The 21674-nt window shown below is 40.5% G+C and overlaps 1 protein-coding gene across 1 annotated transcript in view; it reads right to left on the bottom strand.

Moving 5' to 3' along the window:
• Positions 1-1357: 1357 nt before the first annotated feature.
• The window catches only part of LOC308694751 (plasmanylethanolamine desaturase 1), a 29575-nt gene continuing 9258 nt past the window's right edge, over positions 1358-21674 (bottom strand). The window contains exons 3-7 of the mRNA XM_081372453.1: positions 12951-13070; positions 12662-12753; positions 8986-9130; positions 8028-8240; positions 1358-2898 (exon numbers count right to left, since the gene is read on the bottom strand). Coding sequence (XP_081228579.1) covers positions 2777-2898; positions 8028-8240; positions 8986-9130; positions 12662-12753; positions 12951-13070 — 692 coding nt within the window. The 3' untranslated portion in view covers positions 1358-2776. The remainder of the gene's footprint in view (positions 2899-8027; positions 8241-8985; positions 9131-12661; positions 12754-12950; positions 13071-21674) is intronic.

Genomic DNA, 21674 nt, shown 5'->3' with positions numbered 1-21674 from the left:
CTAACTTTTGAATGGTAGTGCAAATATGTGAATAAAACTGAACTGACTCATGAGAGAAAATTCACAAGAGACTACCAGGAACAGCGCTGCTTTAATAATCAGTCATTTCCAAAGTTTAGTGACTTTCTGGGGGGAAATTATGGGTAATTTGATAGTATGTTATTGCAATCAGGGTTTGTTTTGTAGTTATATAACCTCCACTACATTCAGAGACTCAAGGGTAGGAAAATATTCCCTGTTCCACCCCTGTCCTATATACTGTAGACACTACGTTTTGCTAATGTCAAGACCATAAAAGGAGAAAGTGAGAAGCATTTGCTACCTTGCCCACTGTCACCAGGTAGAAAGGCCTAATCCTACTGCTGTCCCCAGCACAGGTCACAGAGGTCAGGTCATCATTTCTCATGCAGATCCAGAGCAGCATCACAAACAGGAAGCTGACAGGACAAACAATGCAGCGATGTGATAAAGACTGTCAGTGGCAGTACAGTTTTACCATAGTGTTTTTATCCGAGAATCTTTAAATGTTGGATATAACTTTTGTGCCACCCGCACTAAATAGAAAAACCAAAAATGTTGTGGAAACTTACCACTTCTTCCATTGTTCGGCCAAACAAGCAATCCTGCCTCAGCGTTCATAAAAAATATAAATATCTATCTATGCTTTAGACTGCATTTGTGGATTATGTGAGCAATAATTATACTGTTATAATGAGTCAAAATTATCTAGACAAAACCATAAGTGCATAAAATAACGATGGGATAATTATCAGTTCACTCTTACAAGCACTGTGGCGGTAGGCTACTAGATGATTTCTGATGGTAATTTTCATACTGATCTTCATCAGGACCATGGTTTGTAAGTGACACTCTAAGGTGATAATAAAACACCAATGTATTGCCATGGCATCAGTATAAAACCCATGATTATCATAATCATTTTTGTTCGTGCAGTTTACTGGACTGTCTGAAAATGGAGTAAGCTACAGTGTTGTTCATTTAGCTGTGTGGACGTTGTTCAGCCACCAGAGGGAGCTCTTAGATCACTTACTGACCTCACAGTCCATCTTAATAAATAAATTGCTAATTCTAATCTATTTCTGTTTCGTTACAAATTATAAAATTAACGTGGCAGTTTCGTTGGATAAATCCCCCGAATCACTCAAACATTTTCTACTTGAGTAGAACAGACCGTTAAGACGCTTATGACTCATGGTTAAATCACCGCAATGTACCCTGCAGATTTCCGGCGCAATTACCTTTGCAAAGCGTGGTAACTAAATTATTGCTTCTAACTTTTACATTTAATGAGCAACATTTAAAAATCACTCAAGATACAAATAAGAAAAACAACAATTAATAATCAAATGTTATTTATTCGATAATTAAATCAGTCAGATAATTAAAAAAAACAACAACACTGGTTTAAGGCAGACTAGCAGCGAGCATTAGCTGCAAGATGGAAAGTAAGAACAAACCAGCTGAATGTTATACTGTAGACAGTATGATGAAAAAAATAAAAAAGCCAGAAAATGAAACCCAAATTGTGGAGCTGAAGCTCTACGATGTGAGACAATCCAAACCGAAACACTAAATAAAAACTCTCATTCTCTCCATTTATCAGTTCAGCGCAAATGAAGAGACATAAATTCTCAGTAAGTCTGTGATGAAAATGATGAAAATCTGCAAGTGTGCATGTGTAAATGTATGTGTGAGAGAAAACATAGAGTGTATTTGGCTGTTTTCCACATCAGTTTAGCATGAAAAAGTATCATTGGTCAAAAGTGCAAATATCATTCATAAGAAAAAAAGCTTGGTAACTAAAAATTTTAATTGACCTTTTCTAAAGTGACCTTTTACCAGTACAACATTTGCTAAACTGTTGTACTACAGGATACAGCAGGAGGACATCACTAGCTAGACTACTACTCAAAATATCAATAACGTCATGCTAATACACCAGAGACGCAATCAATGTTCATCACCGCTAAGCCCTGGTAAGCTGATTAGAAATAAGTGTAATGGGTTTGTACTTAAGGCCAACACGAGCTTAGTAAGAAACATTCAGGGAAAACATTCAGTTGGGTCAACTGAGCACTGACCACGCCGGTTGGCCAACAAAACCCTTTCCCTGCGTTTTGAGAAATGCATCCTCAGTGCGTCCTTTGGTCCAAACTAAGGGAGGCTTTTAACGCCTCTTCTGTGAATCTGGAAAAAGTGTTAGCAACTACGATTAATCTTCTTGCCGTTTCCGAAATCAAATCCACATTTAATTGCTTCTCTCACTCCAAGGCATGCACTGCTATGAAAACAATGCTGGGGAAAATCACAACATAGTTTCGGTCCTCTGGAGAGCCCAACCTCCAGAAAGCATACGTTTTACACACCGAAACGAGAAAGCAGTGGTGCCCTCCGCAAACGGAGATGAAGCAAAGGATTGTGAGAGAAACAGTGTCTCTAGTCATTATCTCAACAGTTTGAACCCATCGTTTTGAACTTTATCTTGTCTTTCTACTATTTCTTTGTGTGTGGACATCAATAAAACAGGGGAGCGAGCCAGTAGAGGAGGAGCAGGTGATGGCTTGTGTGTAGCAGACCTCAGTGACGGGAAAAGCCCCCCACAGAAAGAGGGATCTGTGGTTCTTTCCGTGGAGAAAAAGGTTTAGGGAAGATGGAGGGACAGAGTTTTTGGGGAACAGAGGCAAGGCCAATATTCGGTTTCTGCTCCCCCTCAACAGGGGAAGAGATGCATGAGTGAGGGGTCCTGGTATCCTGGTCACCCGGTTTTCTTGGCCCAGGCCAGGTCATCGCTGCGTGGCTTCTGACCCGTCAATCTCTCGATCAACCACTCTATTGTCCGCCAAAAACCCACTCTGTCCAGCGGGTAGTTCAACCACCCTGAGGGAGAGAATGAGAGAGAAAGAGAAGCAGGGGTGTCAGGCACCAATGTTTATAAAGGTATATCAATGGCAGCGGCTCACTTAGTGCCGTAGGTGAGAGAAGACACTACCAAAAGGGACAGAAAACACTTTTTGACTATAATAATAACATATTAAGCACCATGCCGTAAGAGATGTCCATATTAAAATGATTTCTGAAGGATCATGTGATACTGAAGACTGGAGTAGTGACTTGAAAATCCAGCTTCACAAATCACAGGAACAAACTGCATTTTAAAATATATTACAATACAATATTACTTATTATAAATTATAATAATATATTTCACAATATGATGGATTTTACTGTATTTTTGACCAAATAAATGCAGCCTTGTTGAGCATTAAAAAAAACTTCTTTCAAAAGCAAATAACCTTACCAAACCCAAACTTGTAAACAGTAGTGTACTATAAATAATCGAAAAGCATTCCATACAACATATTACATTTCAAGGTTAAAGAGGGAAAAACTTTAAAATCACCCTATTTTAATATACAGTACCAGTCAAAAGTTTGGAAACGTTACTATTTTTAATGTTTTTGAAAGAAGTCTCTTATGCTCATCAAGCCTGCAGTAAAAAAAAAACCAAAACAGTAATATTATGAAATATTATTACGAAATATTATTACAATTTAAAATAATGGTTCTCTTTTTTAATATACTTTAAAATGTAATTTATTTTTGTGATGCAAAGCTGAATTTTCATCAGCAAGTACTCCAGTCTTTGGTGTCTTATGATCCTTCAGAAATCATTCTAATATGCTGATTTATGATCAATGTTGGAAACAGATGTGCTGCTTAATATTTTTTTTATAACCTGAGATACTTTTTTCAGGATTATTTGATGAATAAAAAGTTAAAAAGAACTGTATTTATTTAGAATAGAAATCTTTTGTAACAATATACACTACCGTTCAAAAGTTTGGGAACAATAACTATTTTTTTTTAAGAAATTAGTACTTTAATTCAACAGGGATGCGTTAAATTGATAAAAGGTGATGGTAACGATTTATATTGTTAGAAATGTTTTTATTTTGAATAAATGCTGTTTTTACGAATAAATGCTGTTAACGTTTTACTCAATGAATCCTGAAAAAAGTATTCCAAAAAAAATATATCAAACAGCACAACTGTTTCCATCATTGATAATAACTGAGTATCAAATCATCATATTAGAATGATTTCTGAAGGATCATAAGACACCAAAGACTGGAGTACTTGCTGATGAAAATTCAGCTTTGCATCACAAAAATAAATTACATTTTAAAATATATTAAAAAAAGAGAACCATTGTTTTAAATTGTAATAATATTTCATAATATTACTGTTTTTTTTGTTTTTGTTTTTTTAACTGCAGGCTTGATGAGCATAAGAGACTTCTTTCAAAAACATTAAAAATAGTAATGTTTCCAAACTTTTGACTGGTACTGTATATATAAAATGTGTTATTATATAATAAATCAATGCTTAATTTGAAATGGAATACTTTGAAATGGAAGTGAAACAGAAAAAAGGTGAAGCGCACAGGCTTGATGTGTAAAACCAACCAGACAAAATTCATTCTTTTCGCTGAATGACACACTTCTTTAAAAACTCACCAGCAAGAGAAAAGTGAGAAATTCAAGAGAGAGAGAGAGAGAGAGAGAGAGAGAGAGAGAGAGAGAGAGAGAGAGAGAGAGAGAGAGAGAGAGAGAGAGAGAGAGAGAGAGAGAGAGAGAGAGAGAGAGAGAGAGAGAGAGAGAGAGAGAGAGAGAGAGAGAGAGAGAGAGAGAGAGAGAGAGAGAGAGAGAGAGAACAGTGAGAGGGCAAGAAAAGCAAAAAGGAGAGAGCAAGGACAAAAGAGCAAGACAGGAAGGCACAGAGAAAGACATCAAGAAGCAGTGAGACACAGAAGCTCCTGGATGGTGATTCTCTGGGGATGGACAGAAGATCAGGCGTTAGCAGTAGAGTAATGTACACACTTACTGCTATAAATATGTAGCAGCACCCCACCCCGCCTCAATTCCACCACACACACACACACACACACACACACACACACACACACACACACACACACACACACACACACAAAATCACACTTCTGTTGTGCTCACAGACATTCATTCCATTGGGATTTGACAAGAAAACCATTTCAACAATACATGCACAAGACATTTAGACGTTTAACACACAAAATGTGCAGGACAAAGTTCCAAGTAGTGATACATCAATATACACCAGCCAGGCCAATTAATCAGGCATTTGGCCATTTTGAGATTATTGGTTGATAATAATGCACACTTGAGTGATTAACAGAAGTGTTTATCTCTCCACTTCGTCAGTTCTACTGACAGCTTTATTCAATGGATAGTCAATTTATTTATTTAAATGTAGAAAATGTAATAATGAAAATGTTTCTTCTCATTTCAACAAGTTTGTGTTCATGTCATTTGCATCAGTGAATTATATTACAGATACCAGAATTATATCGGGCATTGTCCACCCTGCCTTCTAGAAATATCAGTATCAGTCAACCAATAAAGTTCACACACAACCGATAAAAACTAGATAAAAGACAGAAACAACTTGAATTTATTAATCAATTCAAGACTCTAAAACTTTTTGCCTCTATCATGAAAAAATATGACCATGATACTACTATACCATGTTTATTGGGTATTAGTATGGCTTGATTGTATAATCTAAAAATATCTCAACTATTTTAATATTTTATATACAATATTTATGTATGTGCTACTACAGTATTAAAAAGATGAGTATTTTCTGTCAGAGGAACACCTTTACAACTAACTACAATCAAAATACTGTAATAATCACAGCAGTAAAAATCGATCTAAAAATCAAGCCGTTTTCACACAGCAATATAGAAGGCTTTATTAATAAACAGCAAAATATCTATATACAGACCAATAAGGTTTGTTCTCATGCCTAAACAAAGTACAGTTGAGCTTCCGTTTACCATACCCAATGTGTCCTATGCATGTCGTGTCTCTTCAGAAGACTTAAAGCGCAAACAAAATTCATATGAATCGAGTGGTTTCTTTATACATTTTTTTAAAACGTCAGTTTTGGTGGAATGGATTTTCAATGGAGGGACAGAAATCTATCAGATTTCATTAAAGATATCTTCATTTCTGTCTTGAATATTAAGAAAAGTCTTGAGTTTGGAATGACATTACAGAATTTGCATAACAGAAACTATCACTTTAATGGCCAAAAAAAACATTAAAATGATCCCGATAATCACAATTTTGATGTATCACTCTAACCTATGTGCAAGTACAATGGTATTCTTTGAAGTACGTTGGTACATGAAAACGGTAATCAATCAGAACCGATTGGAATTACCATGGAATTACTTCCTGACACCATTACTGTAACATGGTACCGCCACAGTACTTTTTTTCAGCGATCTCCGATTATGACATCACATGGTCATCCATTGCCCTTGTATCTTTGTACATAAGCACCACACTGCTCCTTGGTCACAGATCCGTGTGTGTGTGTTTGTACCCTCTCTCTACAGTGACCCCTTTGGTGCAGGAGGAGAGCAGAACAGCTCATCATGTTTGTTTGATTTTTCATCTTTGTCAAAACCACCCCCCCCCCTTTGCGTAAGCCTATTTGTTAGCACTGACAGCAGGTTAGCATTAAATATACATGGAGGTTGTCAGCCACTGGCACACACAAAGGCAGGCCCTGGCCCCCGGGGACTCGGGCAGGGAGGGTGGAGGAGCAGGGCTCACGCAGAGAGAGACTCCCAAGTGTGCGCATATGTGTATGTGCTTGCGAGAGAGAAAGAGAGAGAGACCCTTTCCTCTCCCTTCATCAGCGTCTCCCAGTGGGATCAGGCAGCAGCAGTGGAAAAGAAAGAGGGAGGGTCAAAAGGACCGGTCTGTGCTCTGGAGCATGCGTGCACACACACATCTGTCGTCCACTGGGGCGCAGGGTGACGCACAAGCATCCGTGCTCCCCTCTCTCCCAGAGACGCAAGTCGCATACTGAGTGCTCGAGCTATCATGGGAGTTTAATGCCTTCATACACACACACACACACACACACATATGTGCAAACACACACAGCTGACTTTAAAAAAGTTATTTTCACCCACTCTTTACAGCTACTGGCGATGCAGGCCACGCTCCATGGAAGAATCCTTGCCAGATACTGTGGGTTACCATGATCAACTACATAAAAGACTCTCAGAGGAACTTAACCTTCCTCGGGTGAATCTGATCCAGTACGCATCACTGTTGTAAAGATGCCTACGGGACTAAATGATAGTTCACCCAAAAAGGAAAAATTATGTCGTCGTTTTCTCACCCTCATGTTGTTCCAAACCTCTGTGACTTTGAAGAACGCTTCCACTGTTTTTGTCCAAACAATAAGTCAATGCTGTTTTGGACCCCATTGAATTTCATTGTATAGATTTAAAAAAAAAAAGACGAAAAAAAAGTTTATTATTTAAAATATCATCTTTGGTGCTCTACTAAAGAAAGAAAGTCATGACATGTGGGTGAGTAAATGAAGACAGAACTCTCATGTTTTGGTTAGCACTAAATAGTATTAAGAGCAGGCGCGCTCAACTCTCAAAATAGTTTATGGGTGCGGGTAATAAAAAACGTTTATCAAAAGTAAAGATGAAAAACCGCACTCTCAGGTTCTATTTTCATACATTTATTATTACCATGTCCTCACAGACGCGTTTCGGCCTAAGCCATCATCAGTGTGTACTATGAAACACCGAAAAGATTGTTTTTTAAAAAGAAACACCTCACAGGTGAACCTCATTCCGCAAATCATCAGCACCTTCAGGTGTTGGTAACTTGTTGGTAACTTGATGCACCTGAAGGTGCTGATGATTTGCGGAATGAGGTTCACCTGTGAGGTGTTTCTTTTTAAAAAACAATCTTTTCGGTGTTTCATAGTACACACTGATGATGGCTTAGGCCGAAACGCGTCTGTGAGGACATGGTAATAATAAATGTATGAAAATAGAACCTGAGAGTGCGGTTTTTCATCTTTACTTTTGGTTAGCACTAACACAAGGCTTCCATCTCATCAAGTAAAGCATGCGTGTGTACCTGTAGTGATGCAGTAGTATGTCTCATGTGGCGACACATGATGGATCCGGTGGTGCTTCCGTGGCAGCACTAGGTGGCAGTCCTGCAGTAGTGTGACCCAGCGTGGCAGGCCGAAGTAGGAGTGGGACCACTTGTGGATCTGATTAGTCATGGTTACAAAGACTGCCAACGCAAAAACAAAACATTCCCAGGGGTAGGACTCTGCAAGGGCATCTGAGAAAGAGAGATAGCGTAAGTGGGAGGTGGAGGGAGAGATAGAGGAACAATGGCTAAAGGTGAATAGAGAGAGATAAAATTATATGCAAATGAATACAAAATGCCTTAAAGTGACATGCCCTAAACTTTTTAATTAAGTACTAGCCTAACCTTTTAGGGTGTGAAACATAGGGTGTGAAGCTGACCTTTCAGCTTTCTTAGTATTGAGGAGATCATCAGCAACACAATGTTAGTGGAAAAGAAACCTTTTTATACAATAGAAATTCTACATTGAGGGGAACAAAATGAGAGGAAACCACGAATGGCAACGGGATGAATGCTGTCAAGCTCCAAAAAAAAAAAGGACCATTATATGACATGTGAGCAATATTCCAAGTCTGTGAGAAACAAAACGGAATTTATATTTCCTTTAATTGCATGGGAAAATAAAATAAAGAAAGTCATATAGGTTTGGAATAACAGAAGCAGGAGTAAAGGATGACAGTTTTCGTTTGTTGGCTGAGTTGTTCCTGTAACCCATGCAGAGCAAAAATGGAACTGAGAACATTTTACCCTTTTCAAACCATATTCTCATTTGTCGATTTCCCGATTTTGAGGTATTTTAAGATGAATGTGGGACACACTGACGGCTCCAGGACAAGAAGCCGCACTCAGGTCACACTCATTGGTTCTAAAATAGTCACGCTGACTCACTCACAGCACACTGAAAAAAGTGAGTGGATGTGTGTGTGTGTGTGTGTACCTGGTGGGTAAGAGAGGAATTTATAGGCCATGTGAGCCAGAGGCAGGATGGTGATCATGCAGTTGTCTCCATTAGTCTCTATGAAGTCATGCCGTGTGATTGCCGTCGGATCAATGTGGTGTTCCCGGAACGGGCGAATAAAAGCCTGAATGGAGAGAGAGAGGTAAAGAGAGATAGGGGAGTACAAGGAAGGGAGGTTAAGGTTCAATTGAAAAATGGGAAGGTGTGTCTAGAACTTTGATTTAGATCCATTACCCTGTGGTAAAGAATGGGTACGTCTATGATAAAGACAGTGCAGGGTCAAACTAGAAGCTACTGTTGTATTACAGACTACAGAGACACTGAACAACTAACACTGGATGTGCGTTTTATGGTGGGAAATAAAAAAAAAAAAACTAAAGAAGAGGAGTTTAAACTAAAATATTAATTGTAGAAACCAGATACATCTTCTGCTTCAAGTTTCCCCACTGATAATGAATCATAAGCCCACAGAAAATGTGTGCAGAACTCTTCAGAAACATCATTCAAAGTTCTACACATTTGACACCCTTGCATGTTTTTTAAATATTTAAACAACTGCAACAACTTGATTAGTCAGGTTGACTAGTTTATCTAGATTTATTTCATTTATATCTTAATATCTTTTTATATTTAATTAGCATGCTGTACTTTAGCTGTTGAAAAGTTTGCATTGTAAAAATCTTCAGGAAAACTTGTCTTTAAATGCAGTCCCATTGAAGCACCACTGTTGCAGCCAAATGCATTTTTGAGCATTTTGCCAGAAGAGTTGCAATCTGAAGATGGCGTGTCAAGTAAAAAATAGTCCAACCTTTTAAAACCAAGTGCATTCTGTTCCATTTCATTGAACTCATCTAACACAAGAATGTGCTTTGTGTAAAGTTTCCCTAAGAAAACATGTACGAACAGAGTCAGGGGAACCCAATCAAGCCTCAATATTTATTATACTGTAACATTACTTGTAGTTAAGAATTAGTCCACTAGTTGTTCAAGGACTAGTCAGACTTTTGCACATCAGTACTAATAAAAGTGTAGAGCGCCTTTTACCGTGTTTCCATCCATTCCACAGATTTTCCACAAAAATCAGCATTGAAAATGCGGAGAAGCAGATTTCACCCGAGTCTGGTCAAAACACAGGGTTGGGTGGGGTTAGATGTTGACTGATATACGCAAATTGGTGCGTTGGCGATACTAGGGCCTAAATGGAAGATGACGCATGCGGCACAAGCTACATGTTACGGAGCGGAGAGATAACCTGGCATTAAACAGCACTTCCCCACGGCTCAGATCCAGCATCATGAAAAACCATAACCCAGCAGCACCTGTCACTCACGCCCAGGAGCGCTGCTTTGAGACGGGCGCCCGTCTGCGACCGCGCGGGTGCCGCAAAATGAAAGGGAGTAAGAGAAAGGATCGTATAAGCACAAAGGAAAATACAAGAATGAAGGTAATTTATTTTCCACATAAAAAGGAGGAATCGTTTGGAGCCACATTACCATAGCGTTTCAGAAACAGAGCGCGGGGGGAAAAATGTCATTATCGCGTGTTTGTGGGCTGAACTCAATCACACCTATATCTGAGAGAACGTGGCGACACTCTGCTGGAGCGGAGAAAACTATCTGTTGATATTTCGACAATTATGTTCCCTCCTGTTCTCCTCGTTTCCTTTCAGTCTCTCTGTGCGCGAGATTAAAAGAGCGCTAAGCCCCAGACAGCACACAGTGTGCATGCCGACTCACCGGCACGCTGCGGCAAACGTGTGCCTCGCCACCGCTAATCCCACACCGTTTAACGGCCTGCCTCGCCTCGCCTCACTCGCCTTCTGCCTAATCACGACTCACATCTACGGATTGCCCTAGCAACCCAGCCGAAGACCAGAGCCCGTCCTCCCCCACCCTTAACCTAGAGCACACATGAGAGATCCATTTCATTTCTCTTGCCTTTTTTCTCCTCCCTACGCTCTTTGCTCTTAAGTGCCTGTTTAATCATGGTCATTAATGATTCTCCCTCAAGTTGGTGCTTCTTGTTTGAACATGTGAACAAAAAGCCATATATATCGGTCTGCTAAGTGCTGCCTTTAATCTGCTGGTTAAGGGTCTTAAAGCGCTGCGTTCTGGATGTCTGTAAATTCCCTCGCTTTTTTTGAAGTTCGATCACTCCCAGGTGGCGGATCCTAATTATCCTCGACAGCAGAAGGATCGGCGGTGGCTGCGGAGCCGAGTGGAAACCCCTTCACGGTGGGGAGGTGTGGACGAGCCGTTTTACAGCACAGATGGACAATGATGAAAGCAAGACTACGCGGGGCCCTCTGCGGTATCCGGACGGGCCGCTCAGATGACCTGATCTCGGCCTCAAAGTCTTGGCCATGTAGGAAAACTAAGGGGCCTCAATGACCAGCATGTAAACACAGCCCCCTTTATAGAAGCAAGGCACTAAGAATGGGGCAGTATGACCAAAATCATGATACTATAATATTACACATTCTTTAATTATCAGTATCAGTCAATATTGAATATTTAATGGTACATGGTCATTTCCACTATTTTTACATTTAGATTACCATTTTCATTATCATCTAACACTCACTTAAAGTTAATCTTTAAAAACACTAATAATTTAATACAACTGTTAAAAGTAATCTCAATATGAATATCCATTTTTCATACAATACATTATAATGTTGTAATGCCTAAACTACTTTGTAAATTCTTTAACTTGATTTTAGTGTTTTATTTTTATTTAGAGGCTTATTTCTATAGTAGAATATTTGCTGTTGCACAGTATAAAGCATCATACCACCCAGACCTATAGGACACCATCTCTCTGCAGCACACATCAGCCAGAGAAAAAAAAAAAATAAATAAATTTGGTGTTACTCAAAGGACAGGCCTCAAACTGTGAACATTTCATGGTCACACTCTTTGTCAGGTGGATTCTGATCATTGCTAAACCTGTATACTTGTAATTTTCTTTTCACAGTAATCAAATTTAACACTGCATATTTTCAGAAGTAGCCTAATAATTGGCACATGGGACCAGATTTAGCTTAGGTTAGCCATTTTTCCACTGCCAGTCTATTGCCCCCTTCCACATAATAGCACAATGACCCCTGTCAGCACAAAAACACATAAACGCTCCCAGATTCGTGGCCCCTACTTGTCCGACACAGAAAGCAAGTGTCGGCTGCTTTTTAATTGGACAGCGAGGGGGTGACCTTTTCTCTGATTGGGCAAGGAGAGTGCGACCGTACCATGCATTAATGCAACCCTCCTGAGTATCTCCAGCACCCTTTGGGGTTGAGAGTGGGTGGGGTTAAGATGTGGCGCTCCAGGAAAGCAGGAAGGGCTGAAATCCCCAGGGTGGAGATGGCATTTCACACTCGCCGTTTTTGAGCCTGGTAAACCACAACAGGCCAATAGAGCAAAAGCTGATATGAAAATTAAACAGGGTAATTTGTTAAAATCAAACAAGATACTACGCTTAGAGACCACACTGTGCATATGAGTGTGTGGGCAATGCATGTGTGCCAGAAACATGGTGCCATTGTACCTAAATGTGCCAACATACCTACAGCCAATCACATTCATATGGCAGGGTAATATAGTTATGCCATACATACATCTTAAGTTCTGATCTATGCATAAGCCTTGGTTCTTACCTTCCCAATTATTGGGATGTCCACTGAACCCCATGTATCGGCTCCCCAATGTACCATTCCAGACGCAAAGTCTGCCGTCACAATACCAGTCACTTTGAGTGAAAGAAAGAAAGAAAGAAAGGGGTTGAATTTAGTGAGTACTGAAATAAAGGTGACCATGACATGGCAAAACGTGCAAAACAACATCAATTACAACCAATGGGTTTCTCTACAGATATTGACAGCAGAACTTTATTAGAAAACAAAGGAAACACATGAACAGAAAGGTCACAAGGAATGCAAGACTTACCGATGCCAAAGATGATTTTGTAGATGTGCACCGTGGAGAAGTTGAGGAGGAGGAAGGAGAGGTTTACAATGAAGAGCGAGAGGCACAGAATCACACAGATCCACTCCTGCAGCCGCTTTCCTACAGGGATAACAAACAAAAGTACATGTTCTTTTTAGAAGTACTAAAAAGAAACACAATAATAAGAAACAAAAAGAAAGAGAAAATATGGATAAATCGAGTTTCAACAACATAGGTAGGATAACTAGGAATTTGGAGTCTGATAATAATTTGTCTTTAATTGTATTTATTGGCTTAAATATGTTTGCCTAATTTACTTAATGGACTGATACCAACAGCACTAAAGCATAGAAAAATAGTCAAAAGATTTATAAAAAGTAAAAAAAAGAAAGTTAAAAAGAACCTTCTGAAATAGTTGGTCAAGTGGTCGACCATAATGACCCTTCCCATCAGGAATGAAGGAATTTAAAAAAAGAAACTAAAAAGAAAGATAACTCTCTTGAATGTTATTAATTCTCCTTAGTAACAGTATATTTAACTAGTGTCCACTGTGAGGTCACAGACGGCAGCGAACCGACATGTCTCAAAAGCAGAAAAGGTCATTGGGGTCAGCGGACAGGAGACAAGCCGAACGTGTGTAACCGTGTGTGTGTGTCCCATTATCTTGCATGCTCAGGAGTAATCGATTAGACTAGGACAAGTTGTAGGCAGAGGCGAGGGTCAGGATCTCTTGCGATGGTGCGTTTGCCTGACACAGCTAAACGTCCCAGGTTAGGGCAGAGGGCACCGATGAAGGGGCCACAGCGGGCACTGTTCGGACCACCATGACAGCGGCGTGGCACGGCGGGCGGCCGTGGAGAATGATTAAAGTGCTAATGCATTATTCACAACAGAGTAGAGAATTAGTCTATATGGACACTGGGCACATCTACATGTCCCCATCTTTCCACAGCCTACATTCAATCTCCATTTTTAAAAGCTTGCATATTCAGTATCTAACTGCATTCTACCACATCTGAGTCTTTCGTTCTCTTACTGTGACTCTTTCTTCTCGTTCCATCGCTCTCTCCTTCGCTCTCCTGTTGGGCGGATGTGGGCACGGAGAGGCGCAGTGGACTCAGCTCTTTTGAAAATTTAATGCCATTAGAGGAGCCGTCCTGAGTGGATTGGGAACGTGAGGAGGTTGAGAAGAAGATATTGATGACAGCTATTTATAGCACCTCAGTGGGCCAGCCAGCACCGTGTGCCTGAACGATGGACCACAGTTCTTATAATGCACTCACAAGCCTGCGTTATATCTTGCACAGTTGTGAGAGCACCAACCTATGGCATCCTTAACAGAACAGATTGTGTCCCACAATGCACCCTGTGATCAATCCAGGTTTTGGTGCAGACTTCAGTTCAATTGACTGTAAAGTTGATTGCTGGATTAGCTTGAAAGCTGTCGGTTGCACGCCATGAAACCAAACGCTGGGACTAAAATGAAATAAAACAATTGTACAATCTGTGGCTGAAGTGAATGCCATGGATTACATATATTATGCTTTGTTGCCCTCTAAAAGTTTTGTAATGGGACAAGTTTTTGCATGTTTTCGTGCAGACAATGCAATACAATGTTTTGCTGTTATTTAACAAATACCTTTGGGTACAATTTACAATAACATGGCTACAAATTGTTTACATCTGGTCTCATCAATAAACAACCATTTTTACATCATTAATCAATGTTAATTTATGAGTACTTTTATTAGCTCATGTTCATTCACAATAGATACAGAGGTCTTCAACCCTGCTCCTGGAGACACACTGTTCTGCAAAGTTTATATCCAACCTGCTTCAGCAGACCTGAATTTCACACCAATGTACTTTTCAAGTGATCCTAAAGAGTAGGGTTGGGAAATGAAATTCTGGAATCGGATGCTTCAGGTCAGAAATCAGCTAATTTCGATTGCTGTGTGCACATTTTAATGTTGATTTAACCCATTCAAAGAGAACTCAATTCGACACTCGCATTATTTCATGATACATTCCACATTAACTAATGTTAACAAATTAAACCTTATTGTAAATATAAGCAGTTGTAAGACTATTGTTATATTAGCTTCACGGGCTGTTTCACATTCATTCATTCATTCATTCATTCATTCATTCATTCAACATTCAATCATTCATTCAACATTCAATCAATCAATCGAATCAACATTCAATGAATTCAAAATACAATAAACAAACATTCAACTTAATTTTATATATGCATAACTATAAAAGATTCTTTAATTGTACTTAAAACCGTGAATGTTTTTTTCTGGGTCCATCTTAAGTCCTTCAAAGTTTGTCCTGATAAAAATGATACAAATTTATGTTTTACAGTCAAGGGACTAAGCCTTATTGTAAAGTGTTACCAACATTTGAAGCTACAACTGAGGTAAAATTTATTTTGCTGTGGCATTTAATTTTACTGTAAAAATGTACTGTGACCAATATACTGTAACACTCTAAATAGAGGAAGACAATAAAACTCACATTCTGAGTCATGTCCATGTACAGTACCAAGACCGTAAAATTAACAAAGGCATCCATTTGAATAGCCTATACCGATGAATATAATAAGAAAACACATGATCCAGGGTCATTATCCAGATGATACTCAATTGTACTCCATTTCTAATGGCACAACGGATAGTGGAGGCTCAACAGGAAGCGGAAGGATGAGGGAGTCCAGGTGCAGTGCAGCACATCCAGGTGTGTGACCGTGAGACTTTCTTTACAACAATATCACAGCAGCCTCGGATGTGGAGTCGAGATCTGAATGAGCTTTGCATGCAAGCGCTATTAAAGTAATGATTTTTGTAGAGGAACAATATTACAGCTCATGTAACGGAAAGGACAAGTGGGAAAATATCTACCGCTGTTCAACACTTCACATAACACCATCTCTGAGAACTTCCAAAATTATTCAGAGACAGAAACCTGAAAAAAAAATTTTTTACCCACTCCAGCACTTGCGCCCTCTCTTAACTGCCTTTTTTCTTTCTCACACACAGACATGTGCATACACACACTCTCGCAGCAGTGGGGCCGCTGTCAGGTGATCAGCGTCAGTCCTTGGATCCTCCTGCTCCCCGGTGAGGGCAGAATCTAGGCCAGGCCTCGACAGAGCCGCCGTCGCCGTACGCAGCCAGGAACACCGTCCCCCTGTCCACGGGACCCGAGCGGTGCGCTCATTAATACAGTCCTGACAACAACGTGCTCCCCTGCAACCCCCTGCACCATCGCTCACACCCGCAGCCCCCTTTCCTGCTCGCTGGCGTGGGGAATTAACCTGGGAGGGGCGGGGGGAGGGTAGGGGGTGCTAATAGGCTGAAATTAATCAACGACGCCTGATTCGACGCAGAGGGGCGGCTGGAGTGCCAAACAACGTCCGTGAATGCTAATGGTGTTCTAGCTCTCTCGCTCTGTCAAAATGTGCGCAAGTTTCTGCGGCAGGTTGTAATATGCCGTCGTAAATCCTCGAGTTTCACATGCAAGAGGTTACATAGCTTAAGGTGAAAAACGTAGTGAATCTTTCCTGCGTACGCCATTTTGTTCAACGTCACACTTCTGTAAATTTAAAAAATGCTGTTTAAAAGGGATCGTTCACCAAAATATGATCTTTTACTCACTCTTATGTCGGTCTAAACCTGTATGATTTTCTTTCTTGTAATGACACTGAGTGAAAGGGACTGTCAAGCTCCAAAAAAAAACATTCAAGTATCATAAAAGTCATAAAATAATGTGCATGTCTTCTGAAGATATAATAGCTTTGTGTGATGAACATACCAAAATTTAAGTCCAAATCCACTAAAAATATCAACATCTGTGCTAGTTCATGAATCAGCAGATTTTTTTTTTTTCAGTCAGATCTTTTCAATGAATCAGCTGATCCAGTTCAAAAACCTGGGCTGAATCCGAAATCTCCCCCAATCCCTCAATCCCTATTCCCTACGTTAGTCTACTGATACAGTTCACTTGAAGGAGTGAGGAAAACAAGTGAGTGAATTCGGACAGCCGTTGAGCGTACATCAGCTGTACACTCGTTATTGTGGAATAGAATGAGTGCACTCGATAAAGTCCACTATGGTTTCGGACACCACTACAAATGGCTGTCCCCTCAAATAATACCCTATTTGAGGGTATAGGGGAATCACTGATTCGGTTCTCGAGTTTCGATAATCAATAATATGGTTGCAGTAAGATTATCAGTAACTGACTACTTAAAGTTCAATCACACCAATATAAAATGCACAAGTCATTTAAGATCACTTTTATGATAGCTTTGAATCATTTTGAAGCTTAATATAGAAAGGTATTTCTAATATTTTTTTTAATATTTGACGCTGAATAACCACCCCATTAAAAAAAGAACAACCAGTCACATTATTGAAAACGTCCTTCTGAAAGTCAAACCAGTTTTGCAAAGATATGAGGGTTAGCAAATGACATTTTTATTTTTGAATGAACTAATCCTGTAATAAATGAGGATAGAAAACTTTTACAGGCTGATGGGACGTCTGATAGGGTGCTAAGGTCCCGTGCTGAGACGGGGGGAGTGCAGATGAAAAGGAGGGCGTGGTGGCGGTTTATCACCTGTCACGCTAGCAGAAGTCAGCGAGTGTGAACAGTATGTGTTGTTTGTGCTGTGGAGAGATGGGTGTTTTTTCTGTCTCTATCCTCCATGAACAAAGGGCTCTTTTCTTCGGCGGGCTCTCCTGATGGGGCTGCGGTGGTGCGCGGGCCCCTCTGTTCTCAGCGCAGCCGCGCCACTGAAAGGACGGCTCTCACCTCCTCCGGAGAGGCAGACAAAAAGCAACTCTCAGACTCAGAATAGCAGCCTTTCAGAGGGCCGGCCACGCCACAAAGTCCTGCCAACATGCCATGACTGAGCCATTCTCTACCCCACTTCACCTCCCCCCTAACAATGCCAAGGGCATCTACATGTGGGCAAAAAGGAAACGGTATTGATTCAGAAACATCAAATGCTGGCCAGGAAAATGAACCTCATATTAGCACACACAATTATATTTAGCGGGATACTTAATGGCACAGACGCACACACACATTGTCCCCTTGCCAGCTCTCTGTAGACCTGTCTTCAGAGGGGACTTTGGGAAAGAAGGGAGAGACAGGAAAACTGGGTCATGCATGGCGAGAGGAAGAGAAAGAGAGTGAGAGAGAGGGAGGTAGAATTCCCCTGATCAGGACAAATGGATCAGTCACAGGCCTTGTTGCTTTCATCTGTTCTCAGTGGACAACTCAACCTGGGACACGCACACTAACACATGTACCCAGACACACACACACTTTGTGCCATATAATGCTCTGTTTAAAAAAAAAACAACAACAACAAAAAAAAAAAAGCCCAGTATGTGAGGACTGACAGACAGTTTTTTTATATATATATAGCAGACACACAAAAACAGTGGACTGGGTGAAGAAAAAAAAGTTCACCACTAGCGACAAAAGTCATTATTAGGGACTACACTGGTACAGCTTTGTTGAGTGTAACTTGAAAACACAAAGCAATAGAAAGTAATAGTCTATTTATTGTCTTTGTATGATTTCACCATGAAATTCACTCAATTTAGATTGTAAGCTAACAAAGCAGCACTTCTTTTGCGGTGAAACTGGATATTCAGTACATAGTACAGTGTTCAGATAACATACACTCCCGTTCAAAAGTTTGGGGTCGGTATGATTGATTGTTTCTTTTTACAAAAGATTTCTATTTCGAATAAATGCTGTTTTTTTTTCCTTTCTAGTTATCATAGAATATTTATGAGAGATGTCATATAACAAAATATATATATTTTTAAATATCTAGTTCCCATTCTTACTGGTTATCCCCATTTTTTAAGAGAGAGTTAGGTGGGCACATTAATGTTTCTGTCTGTGTACCCAGTCAAACCGACCCTGCTAAGGGCCACAGATGACAGACTTAAAAAAGAGCGACCCCTGAGACCACCCACACACTCCCCTACACATGCACAACTACCTTTTAATATCTACAAATCTCTAGAGTGACGAGCGCTGAAGGTCACGGCAAGAGGTTCTAAGCAATCAGTCAGGACAGACATATTGAACGAAAACGTGTCACCCCGTAAACTCAAAATCATGTTTCTCACATCCTTACGGTATGCACTAGAATCAGGACCGTTGACCTCGGGAATGCAAAGAGTTAAGCAGGTTTATGGCCTTTAGATTGAAATTCATTAATAAGTGAGAGGGATTAAAATGCAGAGAGTGGATTTTAAATATTGAAAATTCACAGCGGAGCCACTTCACCAAGAACTCCATACTAAATACAGCGCTGATTGAGGACGGCGCGGGAAGGGCCGCGTTCAGAAATGGAATTTAGATAATAGTAATTATACGGCTCACCCACTGTCCCTGTCCCCAACTGCCACAAACCACCTGAATTCACACAGAAAGCTGATGGAGAACTCTATCAAATATTAATAACAGGCTGTGTGGTTCCAGTCCAAATGTATTTAAGCGCCCTGGCACGCTTCTGTGTGTGTAGGCATGCAAAAGAGACTATTTTCTGTATGTGCCGTTAACATCCTGACGCATTTGACCCCCCCATCCCATCCCCCTCCCCAAAGCGCTGAAGTGTGTATGTGTGTCTGTTTGAGTAAGCGAATCCAGTTTTGTATCATGTATACAGCTGAGGTCCTAATGCATTTAGCTGCCCTGGTGTGTGTATAATTGAGAAGCCCAGCAGGAGAGGTTGCAGGTAGCCAGGTTCCCCTCCTCCTCGTCTCTCCGTCTCCCTCTCTTTTCTTTTCTCCCTCTTTCCCCTCGAGAGCCCACTTTGCTTTTGTTTACGCTGCCGGTGAGCAGTTCATGCTGGACAGAGTGGCGCAGTGAAAGCCAAAGCAACACTATACTATTTTACGTCGCATACAGCAGTGGAGCGCCTGCCTGGATCTGCTGCGGCCCCCCGGTCACAGAGGTCACAAGACCAGCTCAGGTGTACGACCATAAGCTAGCCGTTCAGAACCTTGAACCCGTGACCTTTTGACCCCATGGTCAGCGTTCAAGAGCCAGGAGCACTCAGCAGGCACGGCGGGGTCATTGTGGCATGACTTCGACGGGAAGGTGGGATAAATTATACAGCAGGTCAGACTCCACTGAGTAAGGGGACTCAAAAAAGCACACGTAGAAAGAAAAGCAGCAGCATTAAAGATTGGTTTCTGGTGCTGCCAGGGGGCAGTGTTGGCCTGGCAGTGGGTCGAGGCTGATGCGATTACATGGCTAGGCAACTTTAAGCGTTTGATTAGGCCAGTATGAATTAACTTCAAGAGGAACAGAGTTAAAAATGCAATAGTTCTGCAGTCAGAAAGTGACTATGAGATTAGAGTAGCTGCGCACCCAGAGGTGTTCAGCTCTTTAAATCAGTGAAAGCTGCATCCAGCAGCTTTAGCAAGAAAAACTGCGGTCATCACACTGCACAGACCATTAGCCAGAGTCCGCAGTTTGCCACAGAGAGTACAGAATCTGCAAGAACCAGGGTATAATTTAAGAACCGACACTAGTCTAAAATGTTTTGCTACTTCTAGGAAAAAAGGAGTTTGACTTTTTTTCGTTGAACTTTGTGTCCAAAAGCAAGATCTGCAACAGTTTTACAGTCAATTGCTTTAGCATTTAACCATTACCACAAAAACATTCAACACATCTGATGTTGTGTTGATTCCAGTAAAAGGGACTATCTATTCACCATGTTGTTTCTTTCTTCTGTGGAAAGAAGTATAGCAGACTGCGAAGGTGCGCTTTAACATACAGTGAAAGTGAGGTTTGCACCATTTAAGTAGTCTGTCAAGAATACAACAAACCATATTTGAATATTCAAATGCAGAAATGAACTTTCAGAGCAGTGACAGGGAGAGAGATTTTGGTCTATGATAGGGCTGCATGATGAATCGTATTTTAATGGTGATAATGTCTGCTTCTCGATAAATTAAAAATAGTTGTTGCGATATTGTCCCGCTGGTTTGTCCTGAAAACAAATCTTTCCTGCTTAGGGTTGCCAGATGTCAAGAGTGTAAATCCCCCAAATGGAGCTTGCCTCTTTTTCTGTCCAGCAGTTTAGTTAATCTTCCTAACCTGGCAACCATGCACACACACTCTCTCTGGGCTGCAAACAAACCGCTGATGATCTGACAACACCAAGAAACATGTATGTTGAAGTTTAGCAATCATTGTGAAATTCTGCTCGAATGAAAGTGTCATGCAGCCAGTTTGTGTTCCTTCATGAGGCCGCGTGTGCGATTTGCTGCTACTAAATTTCTCTGTAGCAAACGGAGTAATACATCCAAACATTGTTTGTGATCATCATGGTTGGTGAATAAATGCACTTATGCAAACTCTGTGCTATAGAAAGTAAAAATGTAACATTTGGAATTACTGGAATTAAGGAGCCACCGTTATGATGAAGCTATCATCGACGTTTAAATAAATGTCCATGCGGCACCTACAGACCTATTTGGTGAGGTGAAATGGCCATTATTACTTTACCCTTTTAAAAATGATATAATAAAAGTATATAATAAGCACTAATAAGGATGTACATCATATATTTATCAGAAGTACATGGAATGATGCCAACTCACCACAGTACAAAACATTTCAACCCACCCCCTAATTTCTGCAAACAAAATCTGTAAAACCTTATATTTATTTAATCCA

The sequence above is a fragment of the Scardinius erythrophthalmus genome (genome assembly GCF_964197995.2).
Source record: "Scardinius erythrophthalmus genome assembly, chromosome: 8".
Taxonomy (NCBI): Eukaryota; Metazoa; Chordata; class Actinopteri; order Cypriniformes; family Leuciscidae; genus Scardinius; species Scardinius erythrophthalmus.
This window is presented reverse-complemented; position numbering and strand designations above follow the sequence as displayed.